Source organism: Oncorhynchus tshawytscha, linkage group LG22 (genome assembly GCF_018296145.1).
Source record: "Oncorhynchus tshawytscha isolate Ot180627B linkage group LG22, Otsh_v2.0, whole genome shotgun sequence".
NCBI lineage: Eukaryota > Metazoa > Chordata > Actinopteri > Salmoniformes > Salmonidae > Oncorhynchus > Oncorhynchus tshawytscha.
This window is the reverse complement of record NC_056450.1, coordinates 10,092,730-10,108,328: the sequence shown is the minus strand read 5'-3', so window position 1 is coordinate 10,108,328 and position 15,599 is coordinate 10,092,730. Positions and strand designations below refer to the sequence as shown.

Sequence of the window (15,599 nt, the reverse complement as noted above, 5' to 3'; positions counted from 1 at the left end):
TAAAAGGCGTGTGAATACTTTCTGTAGACACTCTATTTTTCTCTCGTACTTTTCTCGGTAATATGCAAGATTAAAAAGTATTCAGATCCCTTGACATTTTCCACATTTTGTGAAGTTACAGCCTTATTCTAAAATGGATTAAAACATTATTATTATTATTATTATTTTTATTTTTTTTAAATCTCAGCAATGCACACGATACCCCGTAATGAAAAAGACAAAACAGGTTTTTAAATATGTTTGCAAATGTATTAAAAACAAATAACAGAGATACCTTATTGACATAAGTATTCAGACCCTTTGATATGAGACTCAAAATTGAGCTCTGCTGCATCTTGTTTCCATTGATCATCCTTGAGATGTTTATACAACTTGATTGTAGTCCACCTGTGCTAAATTCAATTGATTGGGAATGATTTGGAAAGGCACACACCTGTCTATATAAGGTCCCACAGTTGACAGTGCATGTCAGAGCACAAACAAAGCCATGAGGTCGTAGTAATTGTCTGTAGAGCTCCGAGACAGGATTGTATCGAAGCACAAATCTAGGGAAGGGTAACCCAAAATATTCTGCAGCATTGTAGGTCCCCAAGAACAGATGCCTCCGTCATTCTTAAATGAAAGAAGTTTGGAACCACCAAGACTCTTCCTAGAGCTGGCTGCCCGGCCAAACTGCGCAATCAGGGGAGAAGGGCCTTGGTCAGGGAGGTGACCAAGAACCCGATGGTAACTCTGACAGAGCTCCATCTCCACAGAGGGACTCTGGGAGAAACGTTCAGAAGGACAGCCAACTCTGCAGTACTCCACCAATTAGGCATTTATGGTAGAGTGGCCAGATGGGAGCCACTCCTCAGTAAAAGGCACATGACAGCCCGCTTGGAGTTTGCCAAAAGGCACATAAAGGACTCTCAGACCATAAGAAACAAGATTCTCTGGTCAGATGAAACCAAGATTGAACTCTTTGGAATGCATGCCAAATGTCACATTTGGAGGAGACCTGGCACCATCCCTACGGTGAAGCGTGGTGGCGGCATCATGCTGTGGGGATGTATTTTCAGCGGCAGGGAATGGGAAACTAGTCAGGATCGATGCAAAGATTAATGGAACAAAGTACAGCAAAATCCTTGATAAAAACCTGCTCCAGAGAGGTCAGAACCTCAGACTGGGGTGAAGGTTCACCTTCCAACAGGACAACAACCCTAAGTACACAGCCAAGGCAATGCAGGAGTGGCTTCAAGGGAAGTCCTTGAGTGGCCAGGCCAGAGCCCAGCCATGAACCCGATCAAACATCTCTGGGGAGACCTGAAAATAACTGTGTAGCTATGCTCCCCATCCAACTTGACATAGCTTTAGATGATCTACAGAGAAGAATGGGCCGCGCTTGTAGCGTCATACCCAAGAACACTCGAGGCTGTAATCTCTGCCAAAAGTTCTTCAACAAAGTACTGAGTAAAAGGTCTGAATACTTACGTATGTGATATTTAGCAACAATAAAAAATAAAAAAAACTGTTTGGCTTTTTCATTATGGGGTATTGTGTGTAGAATAAGGCTGTAACCTAACAAAATGTGGAAAAAGTCAAGGGGTCTGAATACATTCCGAAGGTACTGTATAGCAAAATACTCAGTCAATGTTGCTGGCTGCAATCCTTCTATGATAAACATTAGAAATATGATGGCAATGGATAATTTTTGCAAAAAAAGAACATGCTTTTTCACTTTTAGCTTATTTACTTGTGTGGCTGCTAGCTAAATAGCATTGCACTTCTGTTGTAATCTGATGTAATTTAAGCTATTTTCTGCTGAATGTGTTGCACTAATGTATTTTCTTTGAATGGAAGCTATAGTTGCACGCCCCCGATCAGTCTGTTGAAGCAAAGAAAACTGTTCATTTTCAATATAAAACGTAGGTGAAATAGTTTAAAGCGCACATTTTTGATGTTCTGCGTTCTTGAAAATGCAGATTTCTTGACTATTAACGCGACCCGCTGGGGCTTCTTGCAGTGAATTTGAAGTCTACAAATGATTTGTAATTATGTTCCAGCTCCTTTGACCATCCGCTCAGTAACAAAATTGTCCCCTGGCTGAATCTAGTTGATGATCCCTGGTGTAGGGTGTCTGGGAGGATTTGAGTTGTGTGCTATAAACAGCCTTTCAAAGCACTTCATGATTACAGATAAGTGATACTGAGTGCTCTGAGAACACAGCCCACGGGTGTTGACCTGATTTAAAAACCTTACATCGGCCTCGGAGAGTGAAATCCCCAGTCCCCTGGGTCGGCGGGGGCCCTCATGCATGGCCCGCTGTTGTTTTTTGTCGAAGCGTAAAATGCGTTGGGGTTCTCTGGTACAAAGGCATCGTTGGGAAGATCATGGCTGGGTCTTCCTTTTTTAATCTGTAATTGACTGTAGCCCCTGCCACATATGGTGGGCGGCGGAGCCAGTGATTGAGGTGGTTAGCTCGTTGGCGCTATCGCCGTAGTCCCGGAACTTATTCTAGTCAGTGCTAGCACATCAGTCCTGTAGCATAGCCTCTGTGCATCATGGGTACTTCCTGTTTGAGTTTCTGCTAGGGGCTTCTGCTACGAACGAGGGCCTTGTATGCTTGCTTGTGGGTAGAGTAACAGTTGTCTAGGCGAAGGGGACTTGTTGATGGAAGTTGGACATCACGTGTCTTAATGACGCAGAATTAAAATCACCGGCAACAAGAAATTCAGCCTCCGGGTACAAGATTTCCTGCTTGTTTATAGCCTCATACAGTTTAAGTGCCAACCTGTTGTTTTTCTTGTTCTGAGGTGGATTATATACAGCAGTCACGATAACAGCTGAAATTCTCTCTCGGGAGGTAGAAGGGTCTGTATTTGAACCGGGTATCCCAAGACTGGTGAACAATGGGTCAAGACTTCCACTGAGCTAGAGAGACTTCCACTGTGTTTTCAGAGAGAGTGAGTGTTGGACAGGTTTGCAGCCAGAGGCACAGGAGGACTACCCTCTCCTGTATGGGCTGAATCACCTTTCACCTACTTATGCTTGGCTCTACTGCCAGCCGCTGGCTGTGACTGTATCTCTCTCTCTCTCCCTGCCTGGCTCGCTGAGAAGGCAGAGAGGGGTGGTTGCCCAGGGCAGTGGGGAGCCTGGGGAGGCGGTGGGCCATCCAGCTGTAGACTGGTATGGAGTCGGCCAGTCAGGCCGGGTGTGTGCGTATGTGAGAGAGAGGAGAGGCTGGGGTTGAAAAGTCAATGATTTAATAGCAGCCCCTGACAGTAGTTTTCCATTTAAAGTTGTGACTCAGTGAAGTTCTCACAGTAACTGTTGACTGTTCGATTTTCTGTTAGGCCTAAATGTCTCACTCCTCCCCGATCTAATTGTGAAACACCAGCATTGTGGTACGCACCTGGGTATGTGTCACACAATGTTCCCTCTAAGCTGTGGGTGCGTAGCTCCCTGGGACTGGCGCGCAGAAGAAATATCAGCATCTGCAGAGAAGCACATTGAACTTCACTCAGCTTTCTAGTTTTCCCCTTTAGTTAACTCTATCAAAGTTTCCCTCTATTGTTCGAATTGTGATCGAATCAACACAATATTAGCCACTTTCAATTGCAACATACCGAAACAAAAAGAAGTATGCAAGTGATTTTCTTGTAGGCAGAGTGCATTGGAGTAGGATTCTATTGCATTCACAGGCACGACTCTGGCCCAAACTCTACACAGATCTGTGCTCCATAACCAATCAGAGCTGCAGTATCCCAATATGCAAATAGACCATTGCCATATGGATCTGTGCCATTCAGTTTGACCTGCACTGTGTTTACAGCATGAGTGGTCGTGAGTAGATGCGCTTGTTTTGAGATCAAAGCAAGAGCTGCATGTAGCCAGGTGTGTACATTTTATCATATTCTTTGTTCGTGAGTTATTAGTCCAGTTATAGATCATTTCTAGTCCGCAATGGGGGAGTGATTGCTTCCTAAAAAGCAGAAAATGTGTGCATTTCAAGTCTGGTAAAGAGCTTTTTGTCTGTAAGGGGCAGTCCTGTATTTTGAGACGGACTTGAATAACCTATGAGGCCAATAGGCAGAGGGTAGCATAATTTGTCAGATTTTCTATAATAATGGTATGGAAATAAGGAATTTTATTTAGTCAAATGGTTTCTTGCATCAAACATCACAAAATGTTCAGTCAGAAATTTGCTCAATGCCAAAAATATTTTTGAGGGAACATTGGTCACACATGCATCAATATTCTATCCCATATGAAAATGTGTGTGTGCCACATCTTTACTTTCTTGAATAGACTACTTGTTATTTATCATGCTTGTGTCTTCTTACATAGGTGAATTGTTATGAATCATGTAGGTATTGTTTCTGGCTGTTACAGTGGACTGTGTGTTATGTTCAAATAGCCTAAATCCACTTCAAGGAGAGATGAGAGTGCGAATATCTTTTTCAATTGTTCTGTTTATCTTCCGTTAGTCAGCACATTACCTAAGGGCACGCTTTCTTGATTTCTTGACCTAGGTGACCATAATGGACACAGGGGTGAGAGGGACGATAGCAGTAGGCCTGGTGCCACAGTTCTACAAGCTGGACCATCAGCCAGGCTGGCTGCCACAGTCTGTAGCCTACCACGCTGATGACGGCAAGTAAGTCTCACACCATGCAGATGACCGCAAGTAGGCCTCAGTCATACCAGCTCCTCAGTTTGACCTCTAAGATGTTTTGTTATGGATGTAGGCTAATTGCAGGGACTTTCAGAGATGCTATGGACCTTATTTTTATTGATTTATTTCACCTTTATTTTAGCAGGAAGTCCCATTTTTAAGACCAATGTCTATTTTTTTTTACCACCACAAAAATATTTACACCACAGGCATGATAATGTCCTACGGCATTGTCCAGTGTGAATAAGGCTCAATGAGTCACTGTTATCCTTTTTCTTATGTATAGGCTGTACGATGGGAACCCTGTGGGCCAGCAGTTTGGGCCCAAATGCAACCGTGGTGACAGGATTGGCTGTGGAATATACTGTGATACCATCGAGGCTGGGTTGACCACAGTCTTTTTCACCAAGAATGGCAAAGAGGTGAGTTGCTCCTTGCTTTTGCCCAAGTTCCACAATGAGAGACCATCAAATAATAGGGGCTTAACTTCAGTGCTCTTGACCGCTGCTTAAAGGGGAATGCAGGTGTTTTACAAGCTAGGTCAAATGTCGCTAAGCCTTGTTAATACCCAAGAAGGGCAGAGGCAATAAATTTGATACTTTGTATCCCTAATTTTCTTCATTATTTTGTCAACCTGTACATAATGATTAACCGTTGATCAATTTTAGTGAAGCAGGTGGTCAATGCTGACACCACGTTTGAATTCTGAGTACACTCTTTAAACCGGCAGAGATTTGTTCTGTCTTGCAAAACATGGGTGGTTAATTCACTGCAGTATTAGGCCTTATATTTAGCCTACGAATTATGCTTATGAATGAGCTTCTAAATAGGTTGATGATCTTTAGCCTATCTATCTTCACTGTTCTCCTGCGCAAGTACATACCTCCGCTTGCCTCTCAGCAGGCCTTCCAGCTATTCCTTGTTGAGGCCCAGGAAAAACTAGGCTACAACTTGTTGGTCACACACACTATATATACAAAAGTATGTGGACACCTCCTTCCTACACCTGTTTCTGACAGGTGTATAAAATCAAGCACACAGCCATGCAATCTCCATAGACAAACATTGGCAGTAGAATGGACTTACTGAAGACCTCTGACTTTCAACATGGCACTGTCATAGGATGCCACCTTTCCGTCATTTCGTCAAATTTCTGCCTTGCTAGAGCTGCCCCGGTCAACTGTAAGTGCTGTGATTGTGAAGTGGGAAAGTCTAGGAACAATAACGTCTCAGCTGCGAAGTGGTAGGCCACACAAGCTCACAGAACATGACCGCCGAGTGCTGTAGCACAGAGTGAAAAATCATCTGTCCTCTGCAACACTTGCAACCGAGTTCCAAACTGCCTCTGGAAGCAACGTCAGTACAAGAACTGTTTGTCAGCACAAGACAGCACACAACACTGAGCTGCCTCTCACAAGCTTAAGATCACCATGCGCAGTGTAAAGCTCGCAGCCATTGGACTCTGGATCAGTGGAAACATGTTTTCGTGAGTGATGAATCACACGTGACCATCTGGCAGGAGAACACTACCTCCCCGAATGCATAGTGCCAACTGTAAAGTTTGGTGGAGGAGGAATAATGGTCTGGGGCTGTTTTTCATGGTTCGGGCTAGGCCCCTTAGTTCCAGTGACGGAAAATCTTAATGTTACAGCATACAATGACATTCTAGATGATTCTGTGCTACCAACCTTGTGGCCACAGTTTGGGGAAGGCCCTTTCCTGTTTCAGCATGACAATGCCCCCGTGCACAAGGCGAGGTCCATACAAAATTTGTTTGTCGAGATCGTTATGGAAGAATTTGACTGGCCTAACCTCAAAACCATCAAACACCTTTTGGATGAATTGGAACGCCGACTGCAAGCCAGGCCTAATCTTCCAACATTTGTGCCTGACCTCACTAATGCGGTTGTGGCTGAATGGATGCAAGTCCCTGCAGCAATGTTCTGTCATCTAGTGGAAAGCCTTCCCAGAAGAGTGGAGGCCGTTGTAGCAGCAAAGGGGTATCAACTCCTTATGAATGCCCATGATTTTAGAATAAGATGTTCAATGAGCAGGTGAACATCTACTTTGGTCATCAAGTAAAATGTTATTTGTCACATGTTTCGAATACAACAGACCTTACCGTGAAATGCTTACTTACAAGCCCTTAACCAACAATGCATTTCAAGAATGAGTTAAGAAGATATTTACTAAATAAAATAAATATAGTACAAACTAGCAGCAGTGTAAAAACAAAAGGTAGGGTGGGCCTTGTCAATGTAAATAGTCCAGGAACTTATTCTAGGTTATTTCGGATCAATTGGCTAAGTATGATTGATGGATAGGTAATGTGGTCGGCAAATGGTGAGTAATCGTCTGATATTTTTTTTAAATTACACTGCTGCTACTCGCTGTTTATTATATATGCATAGTCACTTTACAAATCACCTTAACAAACCTGTGTAGTCACTGTACCCTGCACATTGACTCAGTATTGTTATGGAATTTTCTTGTTTTACTTTTTGATTTTATATATTTTTTTATATCTAGGTTATTTCGGATCAATTGGCTAAGTGTGATTGATGGATAGGTAATGTGGTAGGTATATTTTTTCTGATACAAAAAAATTCCATAATACTGAGTCAATGTGCAGAGTACAGGTTTGTTAAGGTCATTTGTAAAGTGACTATGCATAGATAATAAACAGCAAGTAGCAGCAGTGTAAAAACGGAAGGTTGGGGTCAATGTCAATAGTCCAGTTGGCCATTTGATTAATTGTGCAGCAGTCTTTTGGCTTGGGGATATTTTTATAAAAACAAAAAATCTATTTCACCTTTATTTAACCAGGTAGGCCAGTTGAGAACAAGTTCTCATTTACAACTGCAAGATCAAGCAAAGCGGTGCGACAAAAAACAACAGAGTTCCACATGGGATAAGCAGATGTACAGTCAATAACACAATAGAAAAATCTATGTACAGTGTGTGCAGATGTAGTAAGATTAGGGCGGTAAGGCAATAAATAGGCCATAGCGGTGAAATAATTACAATTTAGCATTAACACTGGAGTGATAGATGTGTAGATGATGATGTGCAAGTAGAGATACTGGGGTGCAAAAGAGCATAAAAAAATAACAATATGAGGTAGTTGGGTGTGCTATTTACAAATGGGCTGTGTACAGGTACAGTGATCGGTAATCTGCTCTGACAGCTGATGCAGAAAGTTAGTGACGGCTAGATAAGTCTCCAGCTTCAGTGATTTTTGCAATTCGTTCCAGTCATTGGCAGCAGAGAACTGTAAGGAAAGGCAGCCAAAGTAGGTGTTGGCTTTGGGGATGACCAGTGAAATATACCTGATGGAGCGCATGCTACAGGTGTGTGTTGCTATGGTGACCAGTGAGCTGAGATAAGGTGGGGCTTTACCTAGCAACGACTTATAGATGACCTGGAGCCAGTGGGTTTGGCGACAAATATGTAGTGAGGGCCAGCCAATGAGAGCATACAGGGGTAGAAGCTGTTAAGGAGCCTTTTGGTCCTAGACTTGACACTCCAGTACTGCTTGCCATGCAGTAGCAGAGAGAACAGTATGACTGGAGTATTTTTTTCTCTCTCTTTTTTTTGTTGAATTTTACCCCCTTTTCTCCCCAATTTCGTGGTATCCAATTGTTAGTAGTTACTATCTTGTCTCATCGCTACAAACTCCCGTACGGGCTTGGGAGAGACGAAGGTCGAAAGCCATGCGCCCTCCGAAACACAACCCAACCAAGCCGCATTGCTTCTTAACACAGCACACATCCAACCCGGAAGCCAGCCGCACCAATGTGTCGGAGGAAACACCGTGCACTGGCGACCTGGTTAGCGTATACTGCGCCCGGCCCGCCACAAGAGTCGCTAGTGCGCGATGAGACAAGGATATCCCTACCAACCAAACCCTCCCTAACCCGGACGACGCTAGGCCAATTGTGCGTCACCCCACGGACCTCCCGGTCACGGCCGGCTGTGACAGAGCCTGGGCGCGAACCCAGAGTCTCAGAGTGGGTCTAGGGTTTCCGGAATGATGGTGCTGATGTGAGCCATGACCAGCCTTTCAAAGCACTTCATGGCTCCCGACATGAGTGCTACAGGGCGGTAATCATTTAGGCACGTTTCCTTTGCTTTCTTGGGCACAGGGACTATGGTGGTCTGTTTGAAACATGTTGGTATTACAGACTCGGTCAGGGAGAGGTTGAAAATGTCAGTGAAGACACTTGCCAGTTGGTCCATGCATACACGGAGTACTAGTCCTGGTAATTTGTCTGGCCCCATGTCTTTGTGAATGTTGACCTGTTTAAAGGTCTTGCTCACATCGGCTATGGAGAGCGTGATCACACTGTCGTCCGGAACAGCTGGTGCTCTCATGCATGCTTCAGTGTTGCTTTCCTCGAAGTGAGCATAAAAGGCATTTAGCTTGTCTGTTAGGCTCGCGCCACTGGGCAGCTTGTGGCTGGGTTTCCTGTTGTAGTCCATAATAGCTTTCAAGCCCTGCCACATTCGACGAGTGTCAGAGCTGGTGTAGTAGGATTTATTCTTAGTCCTGTATTGAAGCTTTGCCTGTTTGATGGTTCGTCTGATGGCGTAGCAAGATTGCTTTTAAGCGTCCGGACTAGCCTTAAGCTCGGTGCGGATGTTGCCTGTCATCAATGGCTTCTGGTTGGATGATATGTACGTACGGTCACTGTATTTTGAAGATTGTTTTACTGTTAGCCTATTCAAGGACAGAACCAACCTTGCTCTTGCTTGCTTAATTTAAAATACAGCATTGGCAAAATTGACTAGTGGGGAAAATTTTGAAAGGTGGGAGAGGTCAATGATGTGATCTCATTTGTAGGACGCGACGGACAGGCAGAGACCAGTATAAAAATAAGATCTAAGAGTTTACAACCATTAGTCAAATAGAATTGATCTGAAAACGTCTTGAGAAACAAGCATGGCAGGCTATCGTAAATCAACATTCTAAAATGTTTGACGAGTCAGTGAGGTAATAATATGAAGAAAGGTCATTTACAGTTAGCTGGCGTTCTAGAACCTAGTGGTTCTGTTCCAACCTTAAGCCTAACATTATTGAGAAGAAGAGCTAAGACATCCTGTGTGTGTCTACGCCTGTATGTCTGTGTGCGCGCGCGTCTGTGTACGCTCATGCGCCCGACCTCCGTGTGTTTTGTTCCAGGTGGGCTCGTTGGTGTTCCCTGCAGTGGCGGAGGGCCTGTTCCCAGCAATCGGGATGCACTCTCTGGGAGAGGAAGTGAGGCTGGACCTCCAGGCAGAGTGGGACATGGAGGAGGCCGACAGCATCATGATGGTGGACAGCCACGAGGACGACTGGGGACGTCTCTACGACATCAGGGTCACTGGCACGGTAAGGAGTAATACAGAACAGCGTCCTCCCATTCTGCCACTCCCTTTTTATGCTGCTGGAATGACTGCGCTCTCTCACATGCACACGTACGCATGCGTGCACACACACCTGCATTACTGCCCTTGTCTTTCTGTAACCACTTCAACGTAACACAACCAACAGGCCACAAGGGCACAAGCTACTGAATGGCCAGTTTTGGAGGAACATGCATGGCCAACAGATGACTGACATGTATGAAAAAGACGAACAGCACTCGCAAATGAAGTATTAGGTTTTATTATCAGCAGGCACAATGGACAAGTTTTGGCGAACAAGCCTTTTTTCCAGACGATTGACAATTGTTTTAGACATGTAGGTATCTGGTGGCTGTTACTGGAAGTGGTTGCAGGAATGGGGATATGAAGAGAGGTTTTGCCCCAATTATGACTCCCCCCTCCCTGCCCTAGCTTCTTGACTCCACAAGACCTTGGCAAACAGTAAAACTGTGTCAATTAGTGATGTTGTTAGCTGGCACCTTCCCACTTGCATTTGTGCATTTGTGTGCCAAGGTGCCGTTGATTGCGACAGCCAGTAGTGGGTGTCAGGATGGATTTGGCTGCTGTTTCTGTTAGTTTCCCAGCAGTGTTTAGGAAAGTTAAGAAAAACGGTAACATCCTGGATTATGTTTGTGTTGTGGGTACGTAGATCAGACCCCCCTCATCTCTAATACGGAGAGATTCAAAGAATCCAGGTTATATATGTTGATACTAGAGGCATGCGGGCGCGCGTGCGCACACGGGTTGACGTGACAGATTTGTTTATCCACAGGTCGTGACACCTCCAGTTGAGACGACTGAGAGAGACCATCATCTGTAAGTGGTAAGGGTAGACTGAGGTCATAAAAGAGGGTCTGCGGGTTAAGACAAACTATTTCTGAGCTCTGCTTTCCTGGACTAATGCTTGGCAGTGGCACGGAACGGGATGGTACGAGCCAAGGCCTGGCAGCTCACCAGGTTGTAAAAATTCAATAAGGGGAGTAGCGGGACTCCAAGGAATCTTTTACTCCGTCTCATGTGGTCGGAGGTTTTCACAGCTGGGGTGTTCAGCTGTGTTTGTGTGTGTCCTGCAGGCGACCATTTTGTTTAGTTCCTTTTTTTGTGTCTTACTTTAGGAGCAAGTGAGTAAAGTAGCCCTCATCAACATGAGGAGAGGGTGTTGATGGTGGTTCTGTTGATGCTGGAAACAGATAAGGGCGAGTTTTGACAAGCTCAAGGTCTTTTCGGGTGGAGATCTGAGACTGGTCTCTTAGGTCTTTTAACATGACATTACAACCATCCTATTCACACAAAGACTAGTACAACAGTTGTTTCTGAATCTGAACAGACCAGGGTTCAACTAATATTTGTTTCATTTCAAATACTTTGAGCTGCACTTGACAGAGCTTGCCTGGCTCTCTAAATAACCTACTTGGAATATCAGGGCGATAGTTGCACTTGGGTGGATCTCTGTGGGTTTTTAGTTTCAACATTCAGCAAATGAAAACCAATACTTCAAACTTGTATCTCTTTTGGTGAGAAGCAAACCTCTCTCTCATGATGTGTTAACAATTGTTCCGTAAAAAACACCTGGCTAGTCTCATAGTTTTCTAAAAAGTGTGTGTGCGTGCGTCAGACGTGTGTGGGGGTTTTTCCTTCCCCCACATGTCATGTTAGTCCCTCCGTTGATTGAGAGTATTAATCTGATGTATAGTAATTAGAAGCAATGCAAATATTATCCCCTCTTTCGTATGTACTGTAGCTAGGCAACGGAGCTTTCCAGTGAAAGTTTCCGATGACATAGCTATACAGTTTGTATCGCGGATGGGCGTCTTATCATTTTATACCACTTAGGCCTACGTTATTGTACCGTATTCTTTCCTGGCATTGTTTACTTTGTCATTATCACCATTTGTAAACTTTCCCACCGAATGGAATACTTCTATGTGTTGTTATTCAAAACTATAAAAACTGTTCTGATTCTGAATGATAACCGTCCTAACAGATGGTAGAAAAGGGACAAAGAATTATGATGCCTTCAGAATGTATTCATACTCCTTGACTTATTCCATATTTTGTTGTTACAGCCTGAATTCAAAATGGATTAAAAAAAAAAATCTTGCCAATCTATACACAATACCCCATCATGAAAAAGTGAAAACATGTTTTTAGACATTTTTGCAAATGAAGTACAGATATGTAATTTACGTAAGTATTTACACCCCTGAGTCAATACTTTGTAGAAGCACCTTTGGTGGTGATTACAGCTTTGAGTTGTCTAGGGTATGTCTGTATCAGCTTTGAGTTGTCTAGGGTATGTCTGTATCAGCTTTGAGTTGTCTAGGGTATGTCTGTATCAGCTTTGCACTTCTGGATTTGGGAATTTTCTCAAGCTTTGCTAAGTTAGATGGGGAGCAGCAGTGAGCATCAATCTTCAAGTCATTCCACAGATTTTCAATGGGATTCAACTCTGGGCTTTGGCTGGGCCGCTCAACGACTTTAACATTCTTGTTCTGAAGCCATTTCCAGCATTGCTTTGGCTGTATGCTTGGGGTCATTGTCCTGTTGGAACGTAAATCTTAACCCTAGTCTAAGGTTGTTTGCACTCTGAAGCAGGTTCTCATCAAGGACTTGCCTGTATGTGGCACAATTCATTGTTCCCTCGATCCTTACCAGTCTCTCATTCCCTGCTGCTGAAAAGTTGCTGCCACAACCATGCTTCACGGTAGGGACAGTGTTAATTGATGATGATGCCTGGTTTTCTCCAGACATTGCTCTTTGCATTTAGGCCGAAGAGTTACATTTTTGTCTGATCAGACCACAATCTTTTGGCTTATGATCTCAGTTTTTCACATGCCTTTTTGCAAACTCCAGGCGTGGTGTCGTGCCTCTTTCTCAGGAGTGGCCTCTGTCTGGCCACTTCTCCCATAAAGCCCAGATTGGTGAAGTTCTGTAGAGACCTTTGTCCTTCTGGCAGGTTCTCCCATCTCAGCCAAGGAACTCTGTAGTTCTGTCAGAGTGGTCAGTGGGTTCTCGATCACCTCCCTAACCACAGTCTTTCTTGCCCGATTGCTCAGTTTGGTCGGACGACCACCTCTAGGCAGATTCTGGGTTGTTCCATATTTTTTCAATTTCCCAATGATGTGATTTTTATGGGGCTTGAATTGAGAAGTGCAAAGCCACAGAATGCAGAGTAGTACAATGGTGATGGCACTGACTTGCCTTCCATGGAGTCCTTGTCTTTGAACACTGTTTACATTGCAGTTGGCGGGGTGGGCGCTCCTGTTTAGATAAGTGGGTATCAGATCCCAGCTGTTTACCAACTGTCAGCATCAGGCCTGTCGAGCAAAACCCTAAACCCATCCACCACAAGTTTTCATCTCTATAATAACATAGGCTATGTCCTCCATTTTCAAATGTACATTGCTGTTATAGTTTATGTTCTTGAGATAAACTGAGTCAAACTCATAGAATCAATGTAATAGAAAAGTTATCATACTTATATTATAGGGTGGTCCCATTCTCCCCAACTTCTTTTCCGATGCAGGGTGTGTGTGTGTGTGTGTGTGTGTGTGTGTGTACAGTTGAAGTCGGAAGATTACATACACCTTAGCAAAATACATTTAAACTCAGTTTTTCACAATTCCTGACATTTAATCCTAGTAAAAATCCCCCCTCTTAGGTCAGTTAGGATCACCACTTTATTTTAAGAATGTGAAATGTCAGAATAATAGTAGAGAGAATGATTTATTTCAGCTTTTATTTCTTTCATCACATTCCTAGTGGGTCAGAAGTTTACATACACTCAATTAGAATTTGGTATCATTGCTTTTAAATTGGGTAGCCTTCCACAAGCTTCCCACAATAAGTTGGGTGAATTTTGGCCCGCACGCTTTTTCAGTTCTGCTCTGTGATGGCCACTCCAATACCTTGACTTTGTTGTCCTTAAGCCATTTTGCCACAACTTTGGAAGTATGCTTGGGGTCATTGTCTATTTGGAAGACCCTTTTGCGACTAAGCTTTAACTTCCTGACTGATGTCTTGAGATGTTGCTTCAATATATCCACATAATTTCCTACCTCATGATGCACCAGTCCCTCCTGCAGCAAAGCACCCCCACAACATGATGCTGCCACCGCCGTGCTTCACGGTTGGGGTGGTGTTCTTCGGCTAGCAAGCCTCCCCTTTATCCTCCAAACATAACAATGGACATTATGGCCAAACAGAGCTATTTTTGTTTCATCAGACCAGAGGACATTTCTACAAAAAGTAGGATCTTTGTCCCCATGTGCAGTTGCAAAATTTAGTTTGGCCTTTTTATGGCGGTTTTGGAGCAGTGGCTTCTTCCTTGCTGAGCGGCCTTTCAGGTTATGTCTATAGGACTCGTTTTACTGTGGATATAGATACTTTTGTACCTGTTTCCTCCAGCATCTTCACAAGGTCCTTTGCTGTTGTTCTGGGATTGATTTGCAATTTCTGCACTAAAGAACGTTCATCTCTAGGAGACAGAACGTGTCTCCTTCCTGAGTTGTATGACGGCTGCGTGCTCCCATGGTGTTTATAGTTGCGTACTATTGTTTGTACAGATGCACGTGGTACCTTCAGGCGTTTGGAAATTGGTCCAAAGGATGAACCAGACTTGGATGTCTACATTTTTTCCCCAGAAGTTTTGACTGATTTCTTTTGATTTTCCCATGATGTCATGGGAAACTGAGGCACTGAGTTTGAAGGTAGGCCTTGAAATGCATTCACAGGTACACCTCCAATTGACTCAAATGATATCAATTAGCCTATCAGAGACTTCTAAATCCATCACATAATTTTCTGGAATTTTCCAAGCTGTTTAAAGGCACAGTCAACTTAGTGTATGTAAATTTCTGACCCACTGGAATTGTGATAGTGAAATAATCTGTCTGTAAACAATTGTTGGAAGAATTACTTGTGTCATGCACAAAGTAGATGTCCTAACCGACTTGCCAAAAATATAGTTTGTTTATCAAGAAATTTGTGGAGTGGTTGAAAAATGAGTTTTAATGACTCCAACCTAAGTGTATGTAAACTTCCGACTTCAACTGTGTGTGTGTGTGTGTGTGTGCCTACCTACCTACCTACGTATGTATTAGAGGTCGACCGATTATGATTTTTCAACGCCGATACCGATTAATCGGCCAGTTTTATTTATTTATTTGTAATAACGACAATTACAACAATACTGAATGAACACTTATTTTAACTTAATATAATACATCAATTATCAAGCCTCAAATAAATAATGAAACATGTTCAATTTAGTTTAAATAATGCAAAAACAAAGTGTTGGAGAAGAAAGTAAAAGTGCAATATGTGCCATGTAAAAAAAGCTAACGTTTAAGTTCGTTGCTCAGAACATGAGAACATATGAAAGCTGGTGGTTACTTTTAACATGAGTCTTCAATATTCCCAGGTAAAAAGTTTTAGGTTGTAGTTATTATAGGAATTATAGGACTATTTCTCTCTATACGATTTGTATTTCATATACCTTTGACTATTGGATGTTCTTATAGGCACTTTAGTATTGCCA

General features: G+C 43.3%; 1 protein-coding gene across 6 annotated transcripts in view; it reads left to right on the top strand.

The window, feature by feature from the left end:
* spryd3 (SPRY domain containing 3) overlaps positions 1 to 15,599 on the top strand; it is a 92,241-nt gene that overhangs the window by 29,607 nt on the left and 47,035 nt on the right. For all 6 annotated transcript variants that reach the window (XM_024384017.2, XM_024384015.2, XM_024384013.2 and 3 more), the window contains 3 exons: positions 4,512 to 4,636; positions 4,941 to 5,076; positions 9,837 to 10,025. In XM_024384017.2, the coding sequence (XP_024239785.1) occupies positions 4,512 to 4,636; positions 4,941 to 5,076; positions 9,837 to 10,025 (450 nt within the window). The remainder of the gene's footprint in view (positions 1 to 4,511; positions 4,637 to 4,940; positions 5,077 to 9,836; positions 10,026 to 15,599) is intronic.